This window comes from Schistocerca serialis, chromosome 4 (genome assembly GCF_023864345.2).
Source record: "Schistocerca serialis cubense isolate TAMUIC-IGC-003099 chromosome 4, iqSchSeri2.2, whole genome shotgun sequence".
Lineage (NCBI taxonomy): Eukaryota > Metazoa > Arthropoda > Insecta > Orthoptera > Acrididae > Schistocerca > Schistocerca serialis.
This window is the reverse complement of record NC_064641.1, coordinates 687082943-687102964: the sequence shown is the minus strand read 5'-3', so window position 1 is coordinate 687102964 and position 20022 is coordinate 687082943. Positions and strand designations below refer to the sequence as shown.

The window sequence follows — 20022 nt, the reverse complement described above, 5'->3', positions numbered from 1 at the left end:
ACCATTAACAAAACAGTAATTTTACCAATTGATTGTTGCAGGTTAGTCTCCATAGATGATTGCAGTATGATTGGGGAGCTTATGTGCAAGTGAGCTGAGGTTTTCTCAAAAGTTTTAGGTTACACAAGGAGATGAGGTTTGTGGGCGATAGGATCTAATTACCATTTTGTGTCTACCCCTAATACTGAGTCTTGCCCGGACTATATCACATGTAGCTTCAATTTCTCTCTCAGTGGATTTGAGTTTCTTGTTTACTGAGACAAATACACTACCTCCATTTCCTGTTAACATATCCTTTCGCTATACACTTAAATTTCCCCCCCAAAATCTCACTGCTACCAATTTGTTTCAACCAGCTTTCTGTACCTAGTATTTTGTGAGCTTCGCTGCTTGTAAGCAGCTCTACGAACTCTGTCATTTTGTAGCAAATGCTTTGGAAGCTAAGGACTAGGATTTTAATACTCTCAGCTGGAGGATGCTTTTCATTTGATTTTTAGACTGATACATCTGCGTTTTCTACATTATCTGGCTTGGATAGTGTTGTGTAATCTAAAAACCCTTGTGAGCACCACCACACACAGTCAGCTGCCTCTGATGTGTAGTGTACACCTGACCCATTTAGGGGCACCCTACAGTTCTTAGCCCTATGGCGCAAGTCCAGGGAGTCGCAGCCTAGCTTGTCACAGAACTTCCAAAGGTTCTTTTTCAGTCCATGCGCACGACTCTCAATCAATGGGCCATGATCAGTTCTGGGGACAATGCCGCAAATTGTGAGTTTCTTTGAAAAATCCGTGCACAAGGTTGGTTGTCTCAACCTTCTGTGCCAGTTGCTGGAATTACACAAGTATGACCTCAGAGCCTAGATGACAGGCATCATTTGCATCAACGTGAGGCACAATGTGCAGTCAGTTGCATCATGTTTCCTCAGTTGCTGTTGGAATAGCTTTTTCAACATGTTGAATGAGGCCCCCATTCATACACACTTGAGTACACCTTGTGTCCTTTCCTGTCCCTTGCTACCATTTCCTTACATGGTACCATCATTCATCGTATGTTTGAACTGCCAATGAAGGATAGACCCCTCCCCTTTTGTGTTTGCCTACACTGGACCCAAAGGGTTTCCCCAAAACAGGTGAAGTGAGTCCCACTGTCTCAGTATCAGTGAAAGACAGCGCCTCAAACTTGTTGGTTAGGGGGATCAGTAAAACTCGCTTAGTCCTCTAGTCCCAATCCACCCTGTACAGGGTGCCTAGATCTACCATTGACATGCCACTTACAGTCAAGTGCAGGCTGTTCCAACCGAGCTCCAGGGAGCCGGAGTGCTCTGGAGCACTCAGTGCGGCAGCTCGGAGCCCGAGTGGAGGGGGAAAGCGAACTCACTGCACCCTGGCCGCATGCAGCCCCAACTGATGCAATAATCCGTGTTGAATGACAGCTATGACTAGCCGCGGGAGCCCTGTACCTCTATTGGAGGATGCCTTTCTATTCATTGAGAGGGATGGTTGTCCGCAGTGTCTTGTATGTCATAAAGTATTTAATTCTGTGAAGAGGTACAACATACGACGACATTATACACGTTTTCACACAGCGCACTATGACCAGGTAGAAGGTGTTGTACGCAGAGAACTGGTAGCCAGGCATAAGGACGACATACCAGGAGACGTAAGTCCAAAAACGGTTTCGTAATACGGAACATAGTTCGTGTTCTGTAATGCGTTTATAATTTTTAGGTGAATGAGAGCGGAGAAAACACTACTGAATCTGAAATTCGAGCAAGCTACAGGGTCGCTCACATCATTGCGACAAGTGGCAAGCCGTTTTCGGTGGGACCACTCGTAAAATTGTGCATGGTAGCAGTTGCAGAATTTTTGCTTCCAATGGAGGTGCAGGCAATTGAATGGATTTGCCTGTCGAAGCAAACAATGTCTCGTCGAATCCTGGACATGGCAGCGGATTTAGAGACACAGCTCAGGAAAAAGGTGGCGTTGACATGCACGACCAGAGCAAAGCGTTCATAGAAAAGTTACGTTTATTTGAGAGGCAGATGAGTAATGGATATTTAACGTTCTTCAATCGTCTTGCTTCTTTAAAACTACCTGAAGGTACTACTTTCGGCGATTACCAAGCAAAGTTAAAGCAGCTCATCACGTCATTTGAAACACGATTCCGAGACCTCACTAGTTCAGAAATGGAACTTAAGGTGTTCAGCGCACCTTTTTCAGTTTCCCCCAATGACTTGTGACTGTCACTTCAATTGGAGATAACTGATTTGCAAAATTCAACTTTGTTGAAAGAGAGGTATAACAACACGTTGGATTTGTCACGATGGTATCGTTCATTACCGCAAAAATCATTTCCCAAGCTTCACAACAATGCCGCTCAGATCATGTGCATGTTTGGATCTACATATTGTTGTGAGCAGCTTTTCTCAGCAATGAAAAGAGTAAAAAGTAAGGAACGATCGTTTCTTCAGGATGCAACAATGAAGACCATCCTCCGCATTAACGCTGCGAACACGTTGGTGCCTGATATTTCCGATCTTGTGATGAAAAGAAAATGTCAAGCTACAGAGGCCCAATAAATTTAGTATGCAATTTCTTGTAAAACAATTGTTTCTTATTTATTACCTGGACATCGTATTTCCTGGTGTAGCATGTCACCACGTCTTAGCAGCTAAGAGTATGAGGTTGCCGATCTTGTAAGAAGCAGCTGGCACATCAAAACGCTTGTCTTGCCACCTGCCTCAGCCAGCTGTGCCACGTGCCGGCCCACTTGAATGGTCACTGTGAGTGACACGGCTCCCTGGAGCACGGAGCGCTCCACCACTCACAACGGTGCCGACGAGCTGGAACAGCGTGGTCAAGTGGATGAGTAATGACAGATCCTGTACTTTGTGCAGAGGAGACAGGATCCACAGGAGAGGGTAGTACTTGAGGTACCTCTAGTACCAGCACAGCTACATGACTTTCAGGAGCTCTTCCAACCCACTGATTTGCAGCAGCTGCCAATCATTAGACAGCAGTCAGTGCATTTTCCAACTGTTTGTAAACATCAACCAATTCATCCTGTGTTTGAGAATGGCATTCACATTGGGGCTGCATTTTGGTTGGTGCAGTGTATTACAAGGCAGTGAACAAATAACTTTAAATTATGCCCAGTGATTATCATTTAATCTGTTGAGCTAAAAAGTTGGTAACGATGTATAAGAATCGAAGCAAATACACAAGACAAGATGTCTATTAAGGCAACACACAAATCTATGGCAAAAAATTATTAGTTTCCTAAAAGTTTTGAGGTTAATTATAGCTGTTTACGAAGCTGAATACAGAGTTAATTCATGATAAATGCAGATAATGTATAGAGCTACTCCTCTTCAAGGGAAAACTAGACGTAACACAATATGTTAATTAAAATATTTGCTACAGTAACTAAATTATGCAATGGACGTTAATAGCTTCTGAAATTTCTCAAAAACATATGCTTATTTGTGTTGATGTACAATGAAATTCAGGGATGATGTAGTCATTGTCAGAACCGTGAACCACAAATTATGATTTGCTATGAGATAAATTACATATCCAAAACACACTTACTGGTAACTTACGAAAATATAGTTTTATAAGTGTCCAGAAGTTCTCAAAATTAATCTATTTCTCACGTAATTGTACAATGAAATGGGAGAAAGATTGTTTTGGATGAGGATAGGCCTACTGTTCTCAAAAATTTTGAAAGAGCCCAATTAAGTTTAGCCTATAATTGATGATAATTGTAAGAGTTTATCGCACCACTCACGAATGTTCGAAATTTCACAATATATCACAGTACAAACGGGTAGTGATATAAACAGTGAAAGATTATGCAGAAGCAACATGAACAGTAAAATATGCGAATCTAGAACTTCAGATCAGCACACTGTTCTAGTACACGTGGTCTCACACAAAGGAAAATTCCATATTGGGATTTTTACATGAATAAATGTGCATATTGCACAGATATGTCACTTGGTTGATTCTGGGCGTACTTCTACACTGGCCTGCTGAAAAACAACACTGCAGCGTGAGTTTATCTCAGTCAAAATCGCTGAAATGCGTAACACCAATAAAGCACATCTTCTGCCTGTTGCAGCTAATGTGATACTGCACCTGGTCTTAACCAAATCCGGTACGGCATAGGTAGACCTTTGCCAACATTGTCATAGGAAATCCTCCTCGATTGTTTCAATTTGGTATGGCAGACAAGCTAGTTTCCCAACTTGTAGAAAGAGGCAGTTTTGATATGCCCCCTCAAATCGGGAAAGTACCTCACGTCCCAGTAGTACCGGAGTGTTGCCTTAATGAGCTGTGCAGGAGAGGCCCTGGCACGAATGGTTAACTGTCATCTGGTCTGATCGCTAGAGACCAGCCAACTCTGTAGCTGCTCTTGGTATAAATTCTGGAGATTTCTGTCCACTGTTGCAAGCATGTAAGTCCCTCGCTTCTCCAAATCCACCTACACACTATTCTTTTGCCCATCCATCTCTGGCACCCCTTTTCTCCTGTCATCTATGAGCAACAAGGTTGTTTAGGATCCATGTGTAGCATATGATGGAGTCACTTGGTTTGGAGAAACTACAACCCCAAAGTCAGCGTTTTAACCTCTTGCCATCCTGATTACTGCAGAGGCCCAGAGTGAGTTTAGATCTAGCGCATTACAAGAGAGATTAGACTTCTGCGTATATTTTTAATAAATTGTTTATGACATTTTAACTGAGTACTACTACTCTGTAGCTGTATTTATGGATGTGTCTAAACAGGGGGATTCTGTTGGTTGCTCTGCTGTTTTCTCCAATCATATCCTCAATGTCTGATTGCCTCAGGACTTCAGTCTTCGGTTGGAATCATACATGATCTTGCAGGCACTGGAGTAGATGAGGCATGTTATGAGTACTAAATTCCTAGGCTGTTCAGATTCCCTGAATGGCTTTAATTCTCTACAACAGTTGTACCCAGCAAATATAGTAGTCCACAATACCCAGGGCACCCTCCTCAGACTGCAAAGGCTGGGAAAGGAGATGGTTTTCTACTGGGTACCAGGGCACATAGCTATTGTGGACAAAGAAAGAGCAGATGCAGCAGCCAAGGTGGTGTCATGATTTTCAGTTAGTTCAGTGTGCCATCCCCTTGCATGCTCTTGCTTTGCTGTTGAACATACAATCATGTGTTGATGGGAAGAAGAATAGGTGGAAGTGACAAATAATAAACTACATCTTGTTAAGTCCACAACATGGCTGTGGCGTACAGCCCCACCTCCCGCCCCCTCCACAGTGGGCGGTGCTTTCGGCTTACAGGCAGATTCTTTTTATTCCTGTAGGCAACAGGTCCAGATGTTTTTAAGAAGATACTCTTTTCATTGTGTTAGTGCATCAGGAAATCCAACAGGTCCCTTTACTTTGGCAAAGATGCAGTGCGCAAATTCATTTCTGTCAGTGTCCATTTTGCAATGTACACTACCTTTGTAGCTGAAGATGAGCTCAAAATTGATATATTTGGTTATATTAGTTACTTTGTTGGCATTGCTATCCTTCGACATTTAGCCAGTCATATGTATTCCTAGCAACTTTGCCTTTTTCATTTCTATCAGCAGCAGCAGAGTAACATGTTTTAGGTGTAGGTTTTTTGTTGCTACAGTGACGCCAGCTGTCAGGTGGCAATTTGGGGGTGCTGATTGCAAACTGGGCACATCTGTAGGCATTTATAACTATCATATAAAATAGGACAACTTTTCTTGTTTGGCGTTATTGTATTTACAAAACATTTTTTTATACAAAGCTGCTTTAATTTCCTTAAAATACCTATGAAATTTAGAAGATACTATTTTATGAGGCACTGGGTACACAGTTGAGAAATTTAGAAAAGAGGGTCCTTGTTGGGTGAACATTATATCCCCATCATGACAAGAGGTCTTAAACAACTTAGTTTCATATTAGAGATGTTCACTTGCCCCAACATCTCATCCAGACTATTTGATGCAAAGAGACCTTCATACGCCTTTTACATTGCACCAGACACAGCTTTGGAGTTGAAAGCTGGAGAATGTTGTTCTCTACCATGAACAAGGCAAACTCACTCTTTATCCACTGTCAACAATTCAGCACCTATTGGCATGACAACTTTTACATCAGCAACTTTTTGTATAAAATATAATTTGACATTTGTGTTGGCAAATCTGTGGCCTCTGCTAATTCATACACTTTTGTTCTATGGTAAGTGAGAATTACAGTGATTTCTATGGTACGCTCATCTGCCGTGTGTCCAGGACGATTATCATCAAAGATGAATGTTATTTTAATTTGTTAAACTGTTATCTAACTTGTCATTTCTGATAACAAAGATTCAACATAAACAGCATTCAGTTTCATTGTTATCTTGTCATGTTTTCTGGTCCAAATGCAAAAAGTGAATCGCCATACAATACTGAACTTTCTTCCATTTCTGTAAAAGTCACATAGTATTACTGGGCTTCCATACTCAAAATAACTTAAGATTTAGTGTCATTTTTGTTTCAGTGTCGTCTAAAAGAAGGGCTGTACACAATAATACCACCAACTTGTAACAATGAAATCTGCCTTCAAATAATAGTACTTATTGAACTGCGCTTATACACTTCAAAAACCAACAGTGTTGCAGGATGTAAATTAGACAACTTATTAATTATGCCGAGTTACAGTTTAATGCAGTGTTTTTCATTTGCTATGTAAGATCTGTCAATTTAAATGTTTTTCTTGGATGTTTTGGTTGCAGCTATGGGGACAGGACGTTCGAAAAAGGAAGCTAAACATTCAGCAGCTAAGGCTCTACTTGATAAAATGATGGTTACTGCCAACAGTGGAGATGATGGCGTCGTCGTGAACAGCGAGAACATATCAGAAGTGTAGGAATGTTATTGCTGTCTTTTATAGCTTACAGTTTTGATCAAATTGCCAACAAGCAAAACTTTTTAATTTCATATGTTCCTAAATTATTTTGATAGTTTCCCATTACATATCCAGTGATAACTTATTTTATTAGATAATCATATAGTTACATAGCTGGGTTTGTCATGGTTTTTCAGATTTATGTTGACTATAATTTAACATTATTTTGCAAATGAATTCCTTATCACAAATCACAGCATAATATGATAATCTAAACAGACCATAAGTAGCTTACATTTATATGAAATAGAGGAGAAGGAAAGAAAGAGAAGGCATGGATGGGAATTCGTGACTCATGTGCAGGGCATTGTGTTAAGTCAGTGACGAAAATGAAGCCTGACATGGTCAGGTGGGAGACAGTGGTCTTAATGTGGTTTATTAAACAATTTTTTAAGTAAAAACTTTTAATGCCTAGACCGCAATTCTCCTATTACAATAAAAGTTTGATAACCAGTTTCAGTTGTTATCTGCAACCATCTTCAGATTGTTCAAAACGTGAAAAGGTGGTGAATAAGCATTGGAAAACATCGTTAGCTGTAGTCGCACAACAGCATGACTTTGTAAGTACCGAGACAATAACAGTACATAGTTGAAAATGTCACTGTGAGCAACCCAGGTTGTAAACAGTAATTGTGCATGTTGGTCAAATAGAAAATTGGTCAGTTGCATGAGTAGAATATTGATCGAAAGCTCGTTATTTGCAATAGTATAATGGGTACTATTGTGAGAACGGTATATGAAACCATTCCAAAAACTGTCTGCTGCTCTGTAGCCTGGCTTACACAAGAATGATCCTGTGTGGTGTAGAATTTAGTTGATCCAATTTCTACTTGTGCAACTGGACAATTTCCTATATGACTATCAAGATGCAAAATTACTGTCTATAACCTAGCTTGCTCGTGGTGTACTGTTATTGTTTTAGTACTTATGAATGCATATTGTTGTATGACTACAGCTAACAATGCTTTCCATTGCTTATTCACTGCCTTTTCATGTTTTGTACGTTACAAAGATGGTTGCAGAAAACAACTGAAACTAGTTATTGAACTTTAATTATGATAGGAAAATTGCGATCTAGGCATTAAAAGTTTTTACTTTAAAAAAATATATTTAGTAAATGAATGACGGAAGTTGAAAATTTGTGTCTGACCGAAATTTGAACTTGGATTTACCGCTTCTTGTGAGCAGTTACTGTAACCTCTTCGGCCATATGTATACAGTTCGTGACCAATTAAAATTTCCAACTTATTGGACACTGCAGTGCAGCAGCCGTCATCTATTAACCCCTACTCAGAAATTATTTATTCCCATAGAAATTTGGATGTTGTTAGTACATCTGCACTGAAACAAATGTCAAGGAGTCGTCCCACTGTTATAGACATGTACCGTATTTACTCGAATCTAAACCGCACTCGAATCTAAGCCGCACCTGAAAAATGAGACTTGAAATCAATGAAAAAAAAAAAATAATAATTCCCGAATCCAAGCCGCACCTGAAATTTGAGAATCGAAATTCAAGGGGAGGGAAAAGTTTTAGGTCGCACCTCCAAATCGAAGCAAAGTTGGTCCATTGTAATATAAGACACAATTTAGGTCGAATGAATGACGATACAGCTACAGTAGTTTGGTTCGAGTCGTAAGCTTAGCAGTTAAGCTTTACCAGGTAGCCATTGCTATGCGCCAGGCGCTCCGTCCGTATTTATACGGGTACCCTTCCTTTTGCACGTGCTTCGTCTGGTTTGAATTGTTTGCTTATTTTGCTTTGATCTGATAAGTGTCGATTTCTTTGTTATAGGTGTTTACGTCACTCTAAGCTGAAAATGCATTACTGAACTGTGTCATGCTTGTTTGTCGCATTCTGATAGTGCGTGTTTACGGCCTGTCGCCGCTCGCGGCATGGCTTGCTTTTGTGTGCGCAACCACCGCTTACAAAAAAAAAGAGGAATCGTCTCATTAGCGAAACAATGGCAAGAGACTGCTATTTTTTGTTACTTACACCACTGCTTTCTTTGATAATGATAAGCAAGAACCAAATAATAGACTGCGTATGATAAATGATGTTCTGAACGAGAGTGTAGCGAAAATTTTTCTCCGTTTGAAAATCTTTGCAGACGTCTCTTTAGTACATTACGTTCTGCACAGAAATTGGAGTCATCTTAAATTTAAAAATCTAGTCAGTTGCCGTGCTTCATTTCTGACTGTATCACTATTAGGCATAAGAGTAATACGAATATAAACATGACGTGATACGTATACTCTTCCGCATTTACTGTTGTCTCACTCCAGTTTCGTAGTTTATTAGGCAGACAGGATTTAAATTCGATAGCAGCAAACATGAAAGAATACATGACAAAATGTTTATATTAGTATTATTCTTATGGCGAAGAGAGTACTGCGTGTGATTCACAATTCATCAAGTTCCTATTAGCAACCATCTCTTCTCACAGGTAGGAAAAAATTCAGAACGTGGAGTTGGCCATATTGACAACCGTCAGAGGGTGGTACGGGACTACCGCCACACCTCCAAGGTGAATTGCAGTGACTTTACTGCCTCACCAACACAATTAGCATCCCAAACAGTCTTGCCAGTCGGATTTTCGTAGTACATTGAAATGCTGCTACATTCGAAGATGAACAATACGGAATTTGTATTTACTTCGTTGGATAATGTATGAAAATGCAGTGGTCGAAACTCGGGGCGGAGAAAAAAAGCTCGTCTTCCACTTTTTTTAAAATTTATTTACTGACGCAGTGGTTTTGGCGTCAGTATTTATCTTTGTGTCTACAAAGCATACCTGTGTAGCGCTACGTATATTCGACGGCAGAAGTTAGTTGTGGCGGCGCCTTTCAACATTTTTCAGAACTTCCGCTTGCTTTGCACTCGATTCTAAGCCGCAGGCGGTTTTTTGGATTAAAAAAAACCGGGAAAAAAGTGCGGCTTAGATTCGAGTAAATACGGTATATACTTGAGTGGTGGTTTTTCTGTCAGATAGGTCTGACCAACCAAATACGTACATTTCTGTAAGAGCATGATGGCTCCTCGATGTCTGTCTGTGTAGATTCACTAATATCATTCGAACTCCTATGAGAAACAATAATTTGGGAGTTTCTGAATATTATTGCTGAATATTTTTGTTTGCCTTACTTGCAAAACAAATGATAGCGGTCTGAGAAGAATGCATCAAAATGAGCCACATTTTCAGAACTGCCCGAAGAATAGGTAAACAGAAAATCTTGTCCTTGAAACAATAGGCATATCAGCATGTGGTGATCACAAAAGCTTTTAAAAATCCTGAAACTACAACGAAAATACGTTTGTTGATATCTTGCGTTTTGCTGGCCATTTATAAGTGAATATCTCTTCGGTTTGTTGAGCTGCAGATGTTGTTACCACAGTTTCACTCAGTATTGTCCTACGCTGTATTTTCTGATGTGACACAACTAATGTATAAAACAAATTATTTCACCTACAGAAGAGTGCAATAAGAATATTGTGCAAAGTTGACAGTTGAACATCTTGCAGAAGCCTCTTCAATGAGCTAGTAATACTTAAACTTCTGTATCAGTACATGTAGTCTTTAAAGGTATTTGTAGTTAATAATGAGTGGAATTAGGATGAACTCTGCAATTCAATCACAATACAATACTAGAACTGAAAATAATAATTACTGTAATTATCAGTGTGAATAGATCAGCACCAGTCAGAATTTTGTGTTGGTGTACTTTACAGAGTAGCTAGCAGTGGTTGGTTCTGCCTGGTAATGTAAAAAATCCAGATCGCTGAAGGCTCGCCATGATGGGAAGCATATAACATCTTGATGTAAAATGCCCTAGAAAATCAGTAAATAATGTTCTCAAATCAGTCTGAGAACTTATATAGATCTTGTAGAATCAACGCTACAGGAGACAAGACCTGTCTATACAGCATGCTTGTCTGTTGTTGCCTCCCATACTGGCCAATGATTTTATGCGCTTCCTTCTTAAAGCTTTCTACTGTGGAAACCAGGTTAATTTCTTGTCAAAGATTATGCTCAAAAATCAGGTTCATTGAAATTTGAAATACTCTCCCTCATTTTTAGTGGACTGTTGCAAGGATGAAACTAGTATATTTTGTCCATTTCTCCATGTTTTGATGACCAGCTGCAACCATTATGTTGTCTTTGTAAGGCTGGACAGTGTCTGCTAAAATGCAAAATCATACACAAACAACAATATTTAACAGCACCTCTAAATATGGAGTGCATGGTTGTGTCTGTTACTATATATCTTCACTTGATCCACATCCCTGAAGGCTCTCCTACATAATAGGATTTATAGAAACTGAAATTTTCAGGACTGAAAAGACCAGATATATCTCTGAATAAAAGAAAAAATCCAGATTGGTTACATGATTCAGCATTTCGGACTGACATCACCATTTAAATGTGTGACTTTGAAAGTAAAGATAAATTGATACTCAGCATTATCATATTTTGTCGTTTAATTGTAAGCTAAATCTGTTTCAGACCTAACAGAAGTTGGGCAATTACACCTATTTTCCTAACTGAAGAAAGTGACTGAAAAGTTAAACTTCAGGTTTAAGAGTACATTTAACAAAAATATTAGTAACTTCATAGCCACCTTCAATGCTTGTATCACCAAATTGACAGTATAAATCCACTGAGTCACTTATTGAGGAACTCTCTTGCCATTTTGCCTGAGAATACACCGGAATTGATACAGCTTGACCTCATTGACACACAAAACCATGACACACTAAGAATTAAATTGTGTGAAGCAAATCTGTTGAACATCTGTCATTATGTTGATAAAAGCAAAGTGTTGAAGATCATGTGTTAGGATGGTTGGTTATGAACTATGCGTACTTCCTCATGAACTTAAAAATAAATTTCTCTGGGATGAGAGCTTCATTCCTTGTAGTATAAACTTTACGAAGAGGATATTTCATTTGTGAAGAGGATCTTTCATTTCTTTTACACTAGTTAACTGGTTATAGACTTCGGAGTTGTTTTCTATCTGCATCCTCCAGTTCTGAGTATGTTTTGGTATTTTCTTTAGGGCACACTGATTTTGTTAAATATACTGAGGCAATCTTTATGAAGCCATTGTAGTCTTTGAATTTAAACATCACATCTTGTTCTGCTTTGTTCACATATTCTCTTGCATTATGTGCATTTTTCACTCATTTTGGCACTGCACACTGGGAGAGGACAGAATTAATTGTTCATGTCACTGTTTCCACTTGTAGATCACAGAAGTTTTTCTGAGGGTCCATCCTGCCAGTAACATTTTAAAAAAGATTGTTTGCTCTCTTGTCAGTGCCTTCACTAGAAGTGACCTCTGTGTCTGTATGATTCTTGTTAATAGAACATTTATCAAACAATATTTTTAGTGGCTGGTTGTATCTCAGTTGGATAGATGAACATTGTTTTGCTCTGGTATTTAATCATGCTGTTCTTTCAGTTTCGTATCACTTCTTGCTCCAACTCATCAGTACTTGATGCCATTCATGTTTTGAAAACACACAAATGATTTATCATAGAGGATAAGCAGCACTGTAAGTTGTTCACTGATTATGCTGTTGTGTATACTTTAAGTATCATCATTGGATGATTGGAAGGAATTGCAGGAAGACTTAGATAGAATTTCCACTAAGTGTAACGAGTAGCAATTGTCTTTAAATGTAAGATGAGACCTATAACAAAGAGAGAGAATTGTGTAGTATCTGATAACAAGGCTAATGGTGTGTCTCTTCAGCATGTAATATCATGCATGAACTAGAAGCAATTTGAAGTGGGATCATCAGGTGAATTCAGTGTTAGGGAAGGCGAATGAAAGACTCCCAAGGGGACCACAAGGCAATTGGATTTTTGTAATTTTTTAAAAATATATTCATGGGACGTGAAGTTTAGAACATACGTAGCAATCACCCATAGCAGTTTGATGCAACTCTATGAAAATTCTCGAGAAAGTAAATTTCAAACTTGCCAGAGTCTCACTTTGCTTTAAGCATGCAAAAGTCCTACTTTTCGGTATTGCGTTTTTCACTTCTGTTCCTAGTCTCAAGACATTTTAATCATCACACAATTGCCCTTCTTTACAGAATTTGATAGTGACCCAAATCGCTATATTAATCCCATTTCACATTACAATGTAATCTTTGACACCTACCTCTGGGAGCATATACAGGGTGATCCACAAAGATATGCAAATACTTTAATATGTTATTCTACAAGTAACACGTTCAGATAAATATAGGTCTGCAAATGTTTAGTTACTGAGTTACAGCTAATAAGATTTTGCCTCAAATTTTGCAAATTCGCTAATATGAAGCCATCTTAAAATTATACGAGGTTAAAGTAAAGTACAATTTCCATTTATTTTGTTGTTATTGATCTGGTGAATCTAATAATACATGTCCCAGACGTGTATCTGCAGTAGTTTTCCAGAACATACAGAGAAACAAAGAAGTAATTTTGTAAAAATTTTAATTCCTTAACTACTTGGCCCTTTTTTTTTAATTCCATACAGTTGCGCAAAGTTTTCAACAGAAGTTGCAGAGAATTTAATTTTGGAAAAATGATGGTAATAACGTTAACTGAAACTGTATGAATGTGTCAGATAATCTGCTTTTAATAATACCACAGCACATGTAAATTCATGTTAACCGAAAAAAACAAAACTCAGTGTTAAGTAATTTGTACAGTGTACATACTGTTTCATTATACATTCACAATAAATGTTCAAAAATGTCTCCACAGAGTTCAATGCATTTAGCTGTGCATGTGTACGAACAAATTTTGTTGCTCATTTCAGTTTCACAGGGTTGTTCTTAATTTCATCTATTGCATTCATTATGTGAGCAAGTAATGCATCACATGTATTGACTTTGTCCTCATAAACTATGTCTTTCATCAATCCCCATACACAAACATCCATTGGTGTTAAATTGGGCAATCTGGGTGGCCACAAGCATGTGGCACCATGTCTTGGGGAAAATGGTCATTTAAATGTGTAGTAACAGTGTTTGTGAAATGTTATGGTGCACTGTAATGTTGAAAATACATTTGCCAATCACGTAGCAAGTGAAACACCTTCGAGCAAGCGGGGCGTTTCTTCTTAAAAGAATTGTAAGCACGTCTCGCTAATTAGGCATGCTAGGAAAATGAATGGTCCAGTAAAGTGTGTGTTGATTATACCACACCACACATTTACGCTAAATCGCTGTTGAAAATTGCATTGCACTGTTGCATGTGGGTTTGCTTCAGACCATACGTGCTCATTATGTAAATTGTTTATACCATCTCAAGTAAATTGTGCCTCATCAGTAAATAAAATGTAGGTGTGTAACTGCCAATTAGTATTTAACCAGTTGCACAACTCCAAGTGAAAGGCAGGATCCCCTGGATGTAAATGATGCACTTTTTGTTTATGGTAAGGATGCAGATTGTTGTACTTCAGTGTACACCATACATTAGACTGTGAAATGCCTAATCGTTGAGAGATACGTTGTGTACTGGTTCCCGGGCTATGTTGAACAGCATCCATAATATCCCCCTCATCATCTTCACGTATCGACTGCTTGTACTGATTATGAATACTAGGTAGAAAACCTGTCTCCCATAACATAAAAATACTCCACTAATGGTTCATGCATTCGGAATCCTCAGAGTTGGATGATGTACGCAATATTTGTTAACTACAGCCATAGCATTACCATCTCATTTGCCATAAATAAACACCATACCGGCATATTCCTCTGTCGTAAATTTGAAAGGCATCCATTTTCATAAATAACGTACAAACAACAGTTACTACGTTGTTTCACTTAAATACACTGTTGTTATGTTCTTTCACTGAACAATACAGAAATCTGACTCGTTTCAAGGTTGGGAAACAACTGCAGCAACTCCTTAACAGTTGCCAACTATGACACAAACGTTTCTACATTCTCAATGCAAAGTAAACAAATTTACTCCTATAATAATCTTTGCTTCTCTGGATGTTCTGGAAAACTACTGCAGATGCATGTCTGGGACACATTTTAATAGATTTACCAGACCAATAACAACAAAATTAATGGAAATTGTGCTTCTCTTTAACCTTGTGCAGTTTTGTGATGGCTTCATATTAGCAAAGTTGCTAAATATCACGCAAAATATTTTATTTCGTAACTCCATAACTAAACATTTGTGGACCTATGTTTATATGAACTTTTTTCTTTAGTTTTACTTGTAGAATAATGTATTAAAATATTTGCATATCTTCATGAATCACCCTGTGTAGGCAAATGTCTGTGTCCTTGAACCACTTTCCCTACTAAGTGGGGCATAAGTCTTCCCTGAAAGAAGTCTTAAAGGATAAATTCTCTGTTATCAGCATTGGATGTGTGTGCCAAAATAGCACAATATTTCAACATCAAACGAAGATAAAATCGAAACAAATGAGCCCTCGGTCACTATTATTTTTAGTGAATTAATTCTGATGAAGGCACTCTTGGGAGTGTTGAAACCTGGTCAGTGAGACTAAAAATAATAGTGGCTGAGGCTCATTTTTTTCAGTTTTAATGTAGAAATGGTCACTGAACCAAGCAGCCACATTTAAAACTTATCAAACTAAGAGTTGTCACATAGTGTTTACCCCATTGTCTGCTCTGTATGCACCTGTTACCATTTCTCCTGGCCTGCATTGTGGGACTGGTGGTTGTTTCCATCAGTCACATGTCCACTAATGCTTCGAATCTCAGTGGTGGCCATCATCAGAAGTGCACTGGAAGTAAATGTGTAATTATTTTAATGTTGTATACCATATACTTTACTGCTAGTGAACCCATTGTCCCTTTTCACAAGTTTTCAAGAAAGGTGAATATCCACGGTGTCCTTGATGTCACAGTCAAAAGATTTTTGTTTAGTTGTACTGCAGTGTGTGTTTTCACATAAGTAAATTTTCAGAAAAAGATGATTTTTTTGGGCTGGAGCAGTCTGGTGTGGCACATGTCTTTGTCTCGTTTGTGCTGCTGTCATTGTTTGTCTAATGAATTTCTGCCCTCAGTTACAAGAACACTCGTGGCTTTTTCAGTTTGAGGTCATATTTAACTATGCTGAAGACACTTGTGTCTCATCAGTGGGCAGAAGACACTTAGTTCTATTCCTTTCTGAAGTAGGGCGATGGGATGCAGTTCTCCCTGGGGAGACTCATCTGTTTGCAGTCACAATGTAGGATGGATAGTGCATCTTATTTCCTAAATAGTGTACCCATCCTTCTTTAACATACTTTCGATAGTATTAACTCTTCTTCGGCCTTCCTGATTGTAATATTTGTCACTGAAAACAATTTGTACAGCTAACCGGAATTTCACTGTAACTGGAGCTTGTTTCCATGAATATAAATAATATTTTGTTGCTGAAAGATTTTGCATGTCATAGTATTGTTACTGTTTTGTGTATCAGCTCTCTATTTTTTATTTTTTATTTTTATTTATTTTTTTGTTTTTGCAGAAAGACTGAAATTTTATCACCATATGACAACAAGATACCAGGAAACCCAATTGGTTCTTTGCAGGAAATGTGCATGTCAAGACGATGGCCTCCACCCAATTATGAAATGGTGCATGAAGAAGGATTACCTCATGAACGATTGTTTACAATTGCATGCTTTGTTTTTAAATACAAAGAAACAGGTAATGTATCTCTGATGTTTTTATGTACTTGCTCCGTAAACCCTCACTGTTCCATTCCTGTCTTGAAAATGTGTGTTCTATCTGCAGCACAGAGTATGATTATGGTGACATATTTAGCAATCTGTTTACTTGTGCTTATTATTTGTATAGTCTATTGCCATTTGAGTATTTTCTTTTTGCAACATCACTCACTACTTTTATGACTGTCTTGTAAATTTTTGTAAGAACAGTGATAAGAGAATTTTTTGTATTTACTTATTGTTCAGTTAATTCAGCCTTTGCAGGATGTAGCCACTTTAATCTTAAACTAACAAATACAATATTGGTAACTGTTTTCACGCCTTTTTCTCCTGTTGTCTACTGCCAGTTGGAGCCTCCAACTTTCTTCAGGTCTTTATCCCAGCAGTCAGGTGGTCTGCCCCACTATTTTATTCTTTCTCTGAGACACCACTCCAGTACTGCCTTTGTCCACCTCCTGTAATTTCTTTGTGTGATACGTCCTGTCCTTATCTATTTCTGAGCCTTTGCCCTTTCCACAATATCCTGAATGCCTGTTATTGCTCTTATGTCTTTGTTTCTGATCTTTCTCAGTGGGACCTAGTGGTGACCTTTCCATAGCTCTTTGAGCTGTTGGTAGTTTTCTTTTGCAAAACTTCTTTAAAATCAAAGTTGCATGGCAGTATGCTAGTACTAGAAGAACACATTGTTAGAAAACAACTTCATTATGTGTGTTGGCATATTAGACCTAGAAATGCCCTTATCCTTCTTCCATAAGCTCTCCAACCTAGCTTGATTTGGTGAAAAACCTCGGGTTTTAAGTCTTCTTGGATATCATTTACCTGATCCTGATAAAAATAACATTTTTTGGACTGGTGTTATTCAATAGGAATGGTATTGCACTTACTCACTTATTGTGCACAACATTTGTTTTAGACAGATTTTTATGAATGTCCACTTTTTCGCAACTCTCGGATAAAGCCTTTCAATCATATTGTGTCGAGGACTACTATATTGTTTGAAACTCTCAAGTTGGTGAATCTTTTCCCATTTATCCCAAATAATTTTGGACATATCAGTCCTAAGGACAGCTATAAACAGTTTTTGTATAAATTGTTTTTTTGTTCCTGAAAAAATGTGTCTGTGAAATTTATATTTGCATCCATTCACAACAACCAAGGAAACATTTTTTCCAGTCTACTAGTCTAGTGTTGGTACGTCAAAAATATGGTTTTGGAAGGATGCAGCAGTTTCTGAAGGTGGTGATAAATCACTGCCCACCCATGTTTTCATTTACATAATTAAACAAAAAACTATTAGTTGAATATGGGCAGTGACACATTAATTTGATGGTTTGTATCCATCACAGTCAGTTGTTTGATTGGCTGTGAGACAGCTGACATTGTCACTGTGAAGATAAGAATTATAGAGAACTGGTGCATGCGCGTGCCATTCCTCTATAATTACATTATGCACAGCATCATTATTTTTTGGAATAACAGATTTCTGTTGAGCTTAATGGAATTGATTGCTGGCTGAAGCACTTTAGCAATTATCTTTCTCTCCAACTTCTGCTCAAATAGCAGGTTTGGTTTTTAGAACAGGAAGGGGACTTGGAAAAAAATTGAATCCTCTCTTCTGCAAATGAATCAGTATTGGTCATCCACTTATCCATAGGAAGTTGTAAGTTTTGTTGATTATTCAGCTTCCTTTTCTTTGTTGAACATTTCCTTCCCAACCTTTTCACAGTAGTGTTTTTTTGTTCACATTCAAAGCTGCAACTGTTTTGTAGATTACTTTGTTAATGGAGAGCAGCGGGTCACCATTAAGTTTTTCATTCTCAAAGTAGGCACATAACTTGCAAACTGTTTCTTGTGACTGCCTTTGTATGGCAGTTCCCTGGCCAAGAGAATATTATAGAACTTTTCCGCTTATAACTTTTGACGAACTTCCCACTGACATCATTGACCTCCAAACAACAGATAATGGTAACAACAAATAAAAGAATAACTCCTACAAATGTAAAAAGCCACACACTAGTCACAGGGCACAGTGATCACACAGTACAGCAACCTGATTACAACTGAAGCTCACTGCAAGCAGCAAGTGTTGTGTTGTGTGGGGCGAAGGTTTGGTAGCTTCGGAGGTTTGCTATGGCTGCTATGGAATGTTGGCAAAAAGTGGCCTGGGCCTAATGTGTGGGCTTCCCTCGAGCACTTCAGTCCTCGCTATCAATCCTAAAGTAATTTTGGGCAGACTATAAATGCATTCTTAAAGATTCTGGGCTGAGACACTAATGGAAAGTCGAAATGCTCTAAGAATTTTTAAATGTGTTTTATGTTAATTATTTTGGAAAACAAATTGTGTATTGGCTCAAGAAATTGGGAGACCATATCCCATCTTGTTCTTTTTGATAATACATTTTGGCTGCTGCTATGATTATATGTTCAAATGAAATTAATTTCAAATCCAACAGGGAACTCCCTTAAGCAGTTCCAGATACTTCTGTACCCTGTAAAATAGTTATGCCCTCTCAGGGACGTAATCTAAGGAAAAGTAAAAAAAAAAGATTGTACACCATCTGCTGCGGGTGTAAGATTTGTCCCCCCCCCCCCCCCCCCCTCCCGCACCACCACCACCACCAGCACCACCACCACGATGACACAAGAGTACTGAAGAATCTGAACACACCTTATTTGTACCAAATTATAGCCCTCAGTGTCCATTTTTAGTCCAGGATGTAGATTATTGTAAGATACTTAAAACTGGAGTCTACTTATAAAGCTGATTAGGATCGAACTTAATCAGAGTAACATATATACAAACAATAAACATAATTTCAATCCATTACAAAGCCTGTCCCTATAAAAGTCTGACAAATTACAAAAAATGTTACTACTTGCAAAAATTTAATAGACATTCAGGGCAGGTATTGTCAGTCACTGGTCATGACTTGAGCTGTTTCCCTTGTTTCATCATCATTTGTCTGTCAAAGCATTTTTCTGTATGTTATGACCTGAAAATAATTGGCTGGTAATGGCCTGTTTCACTAAATACTAAATAAACACCAAGTTGTATTGTTGTATTGTGCTCTAGGACTCACTGCTAACTTAGAGCTGCATTTTCTTAACTGCTGTCAGAAATATACAAAATGTATACAAACCCTTCCCTATAACTTAATTCTCTATCCAGTACATAGCTTAAAAATCATTATGATGCATAGACACCGGATTATATGCATTTTCACGTTGCATATGCATTTGCGTATTTGGCTCCTTTTCACCAGTTATTGCATTTTTTAATTAAAAACTAGTGACGATGCATATTTTTGCTCTATGTTTACAATATTTTAAAAATTTAGATGGGCAGTCTCTAGCTCGACCTAGTTTTGATG

General features: G+C 38.2%; 1 protein-coding gene across 2 annotated transcripts in view; it reads left to right on the top strand.

Moving 5' to 3' along the window:
* LOC126473178 (RISC-loading complex subunit tarbp2) overlaps positions 1 to 20022 on the top strand; it is a 144265-nt gene that overhangs the window by 62921 nt on the left and 61322 nt on the right. For both annotated transcript variants that reach the window (XM_050100067.1, XM_050100066.1), the window contains exons 3-4: positions 6780 to 6909; positions 16450 to 16631. In XM_050100067.1, coding sequence (XP_049956024.1) covers positions 6780 to 6909; positions 16450 to 16631 — 312 coding nt within the window. The remainder of the gene's footprint in view (positions 1 to 6779; positions 6910 to 16449; positions 16632 to 20022) is intronic.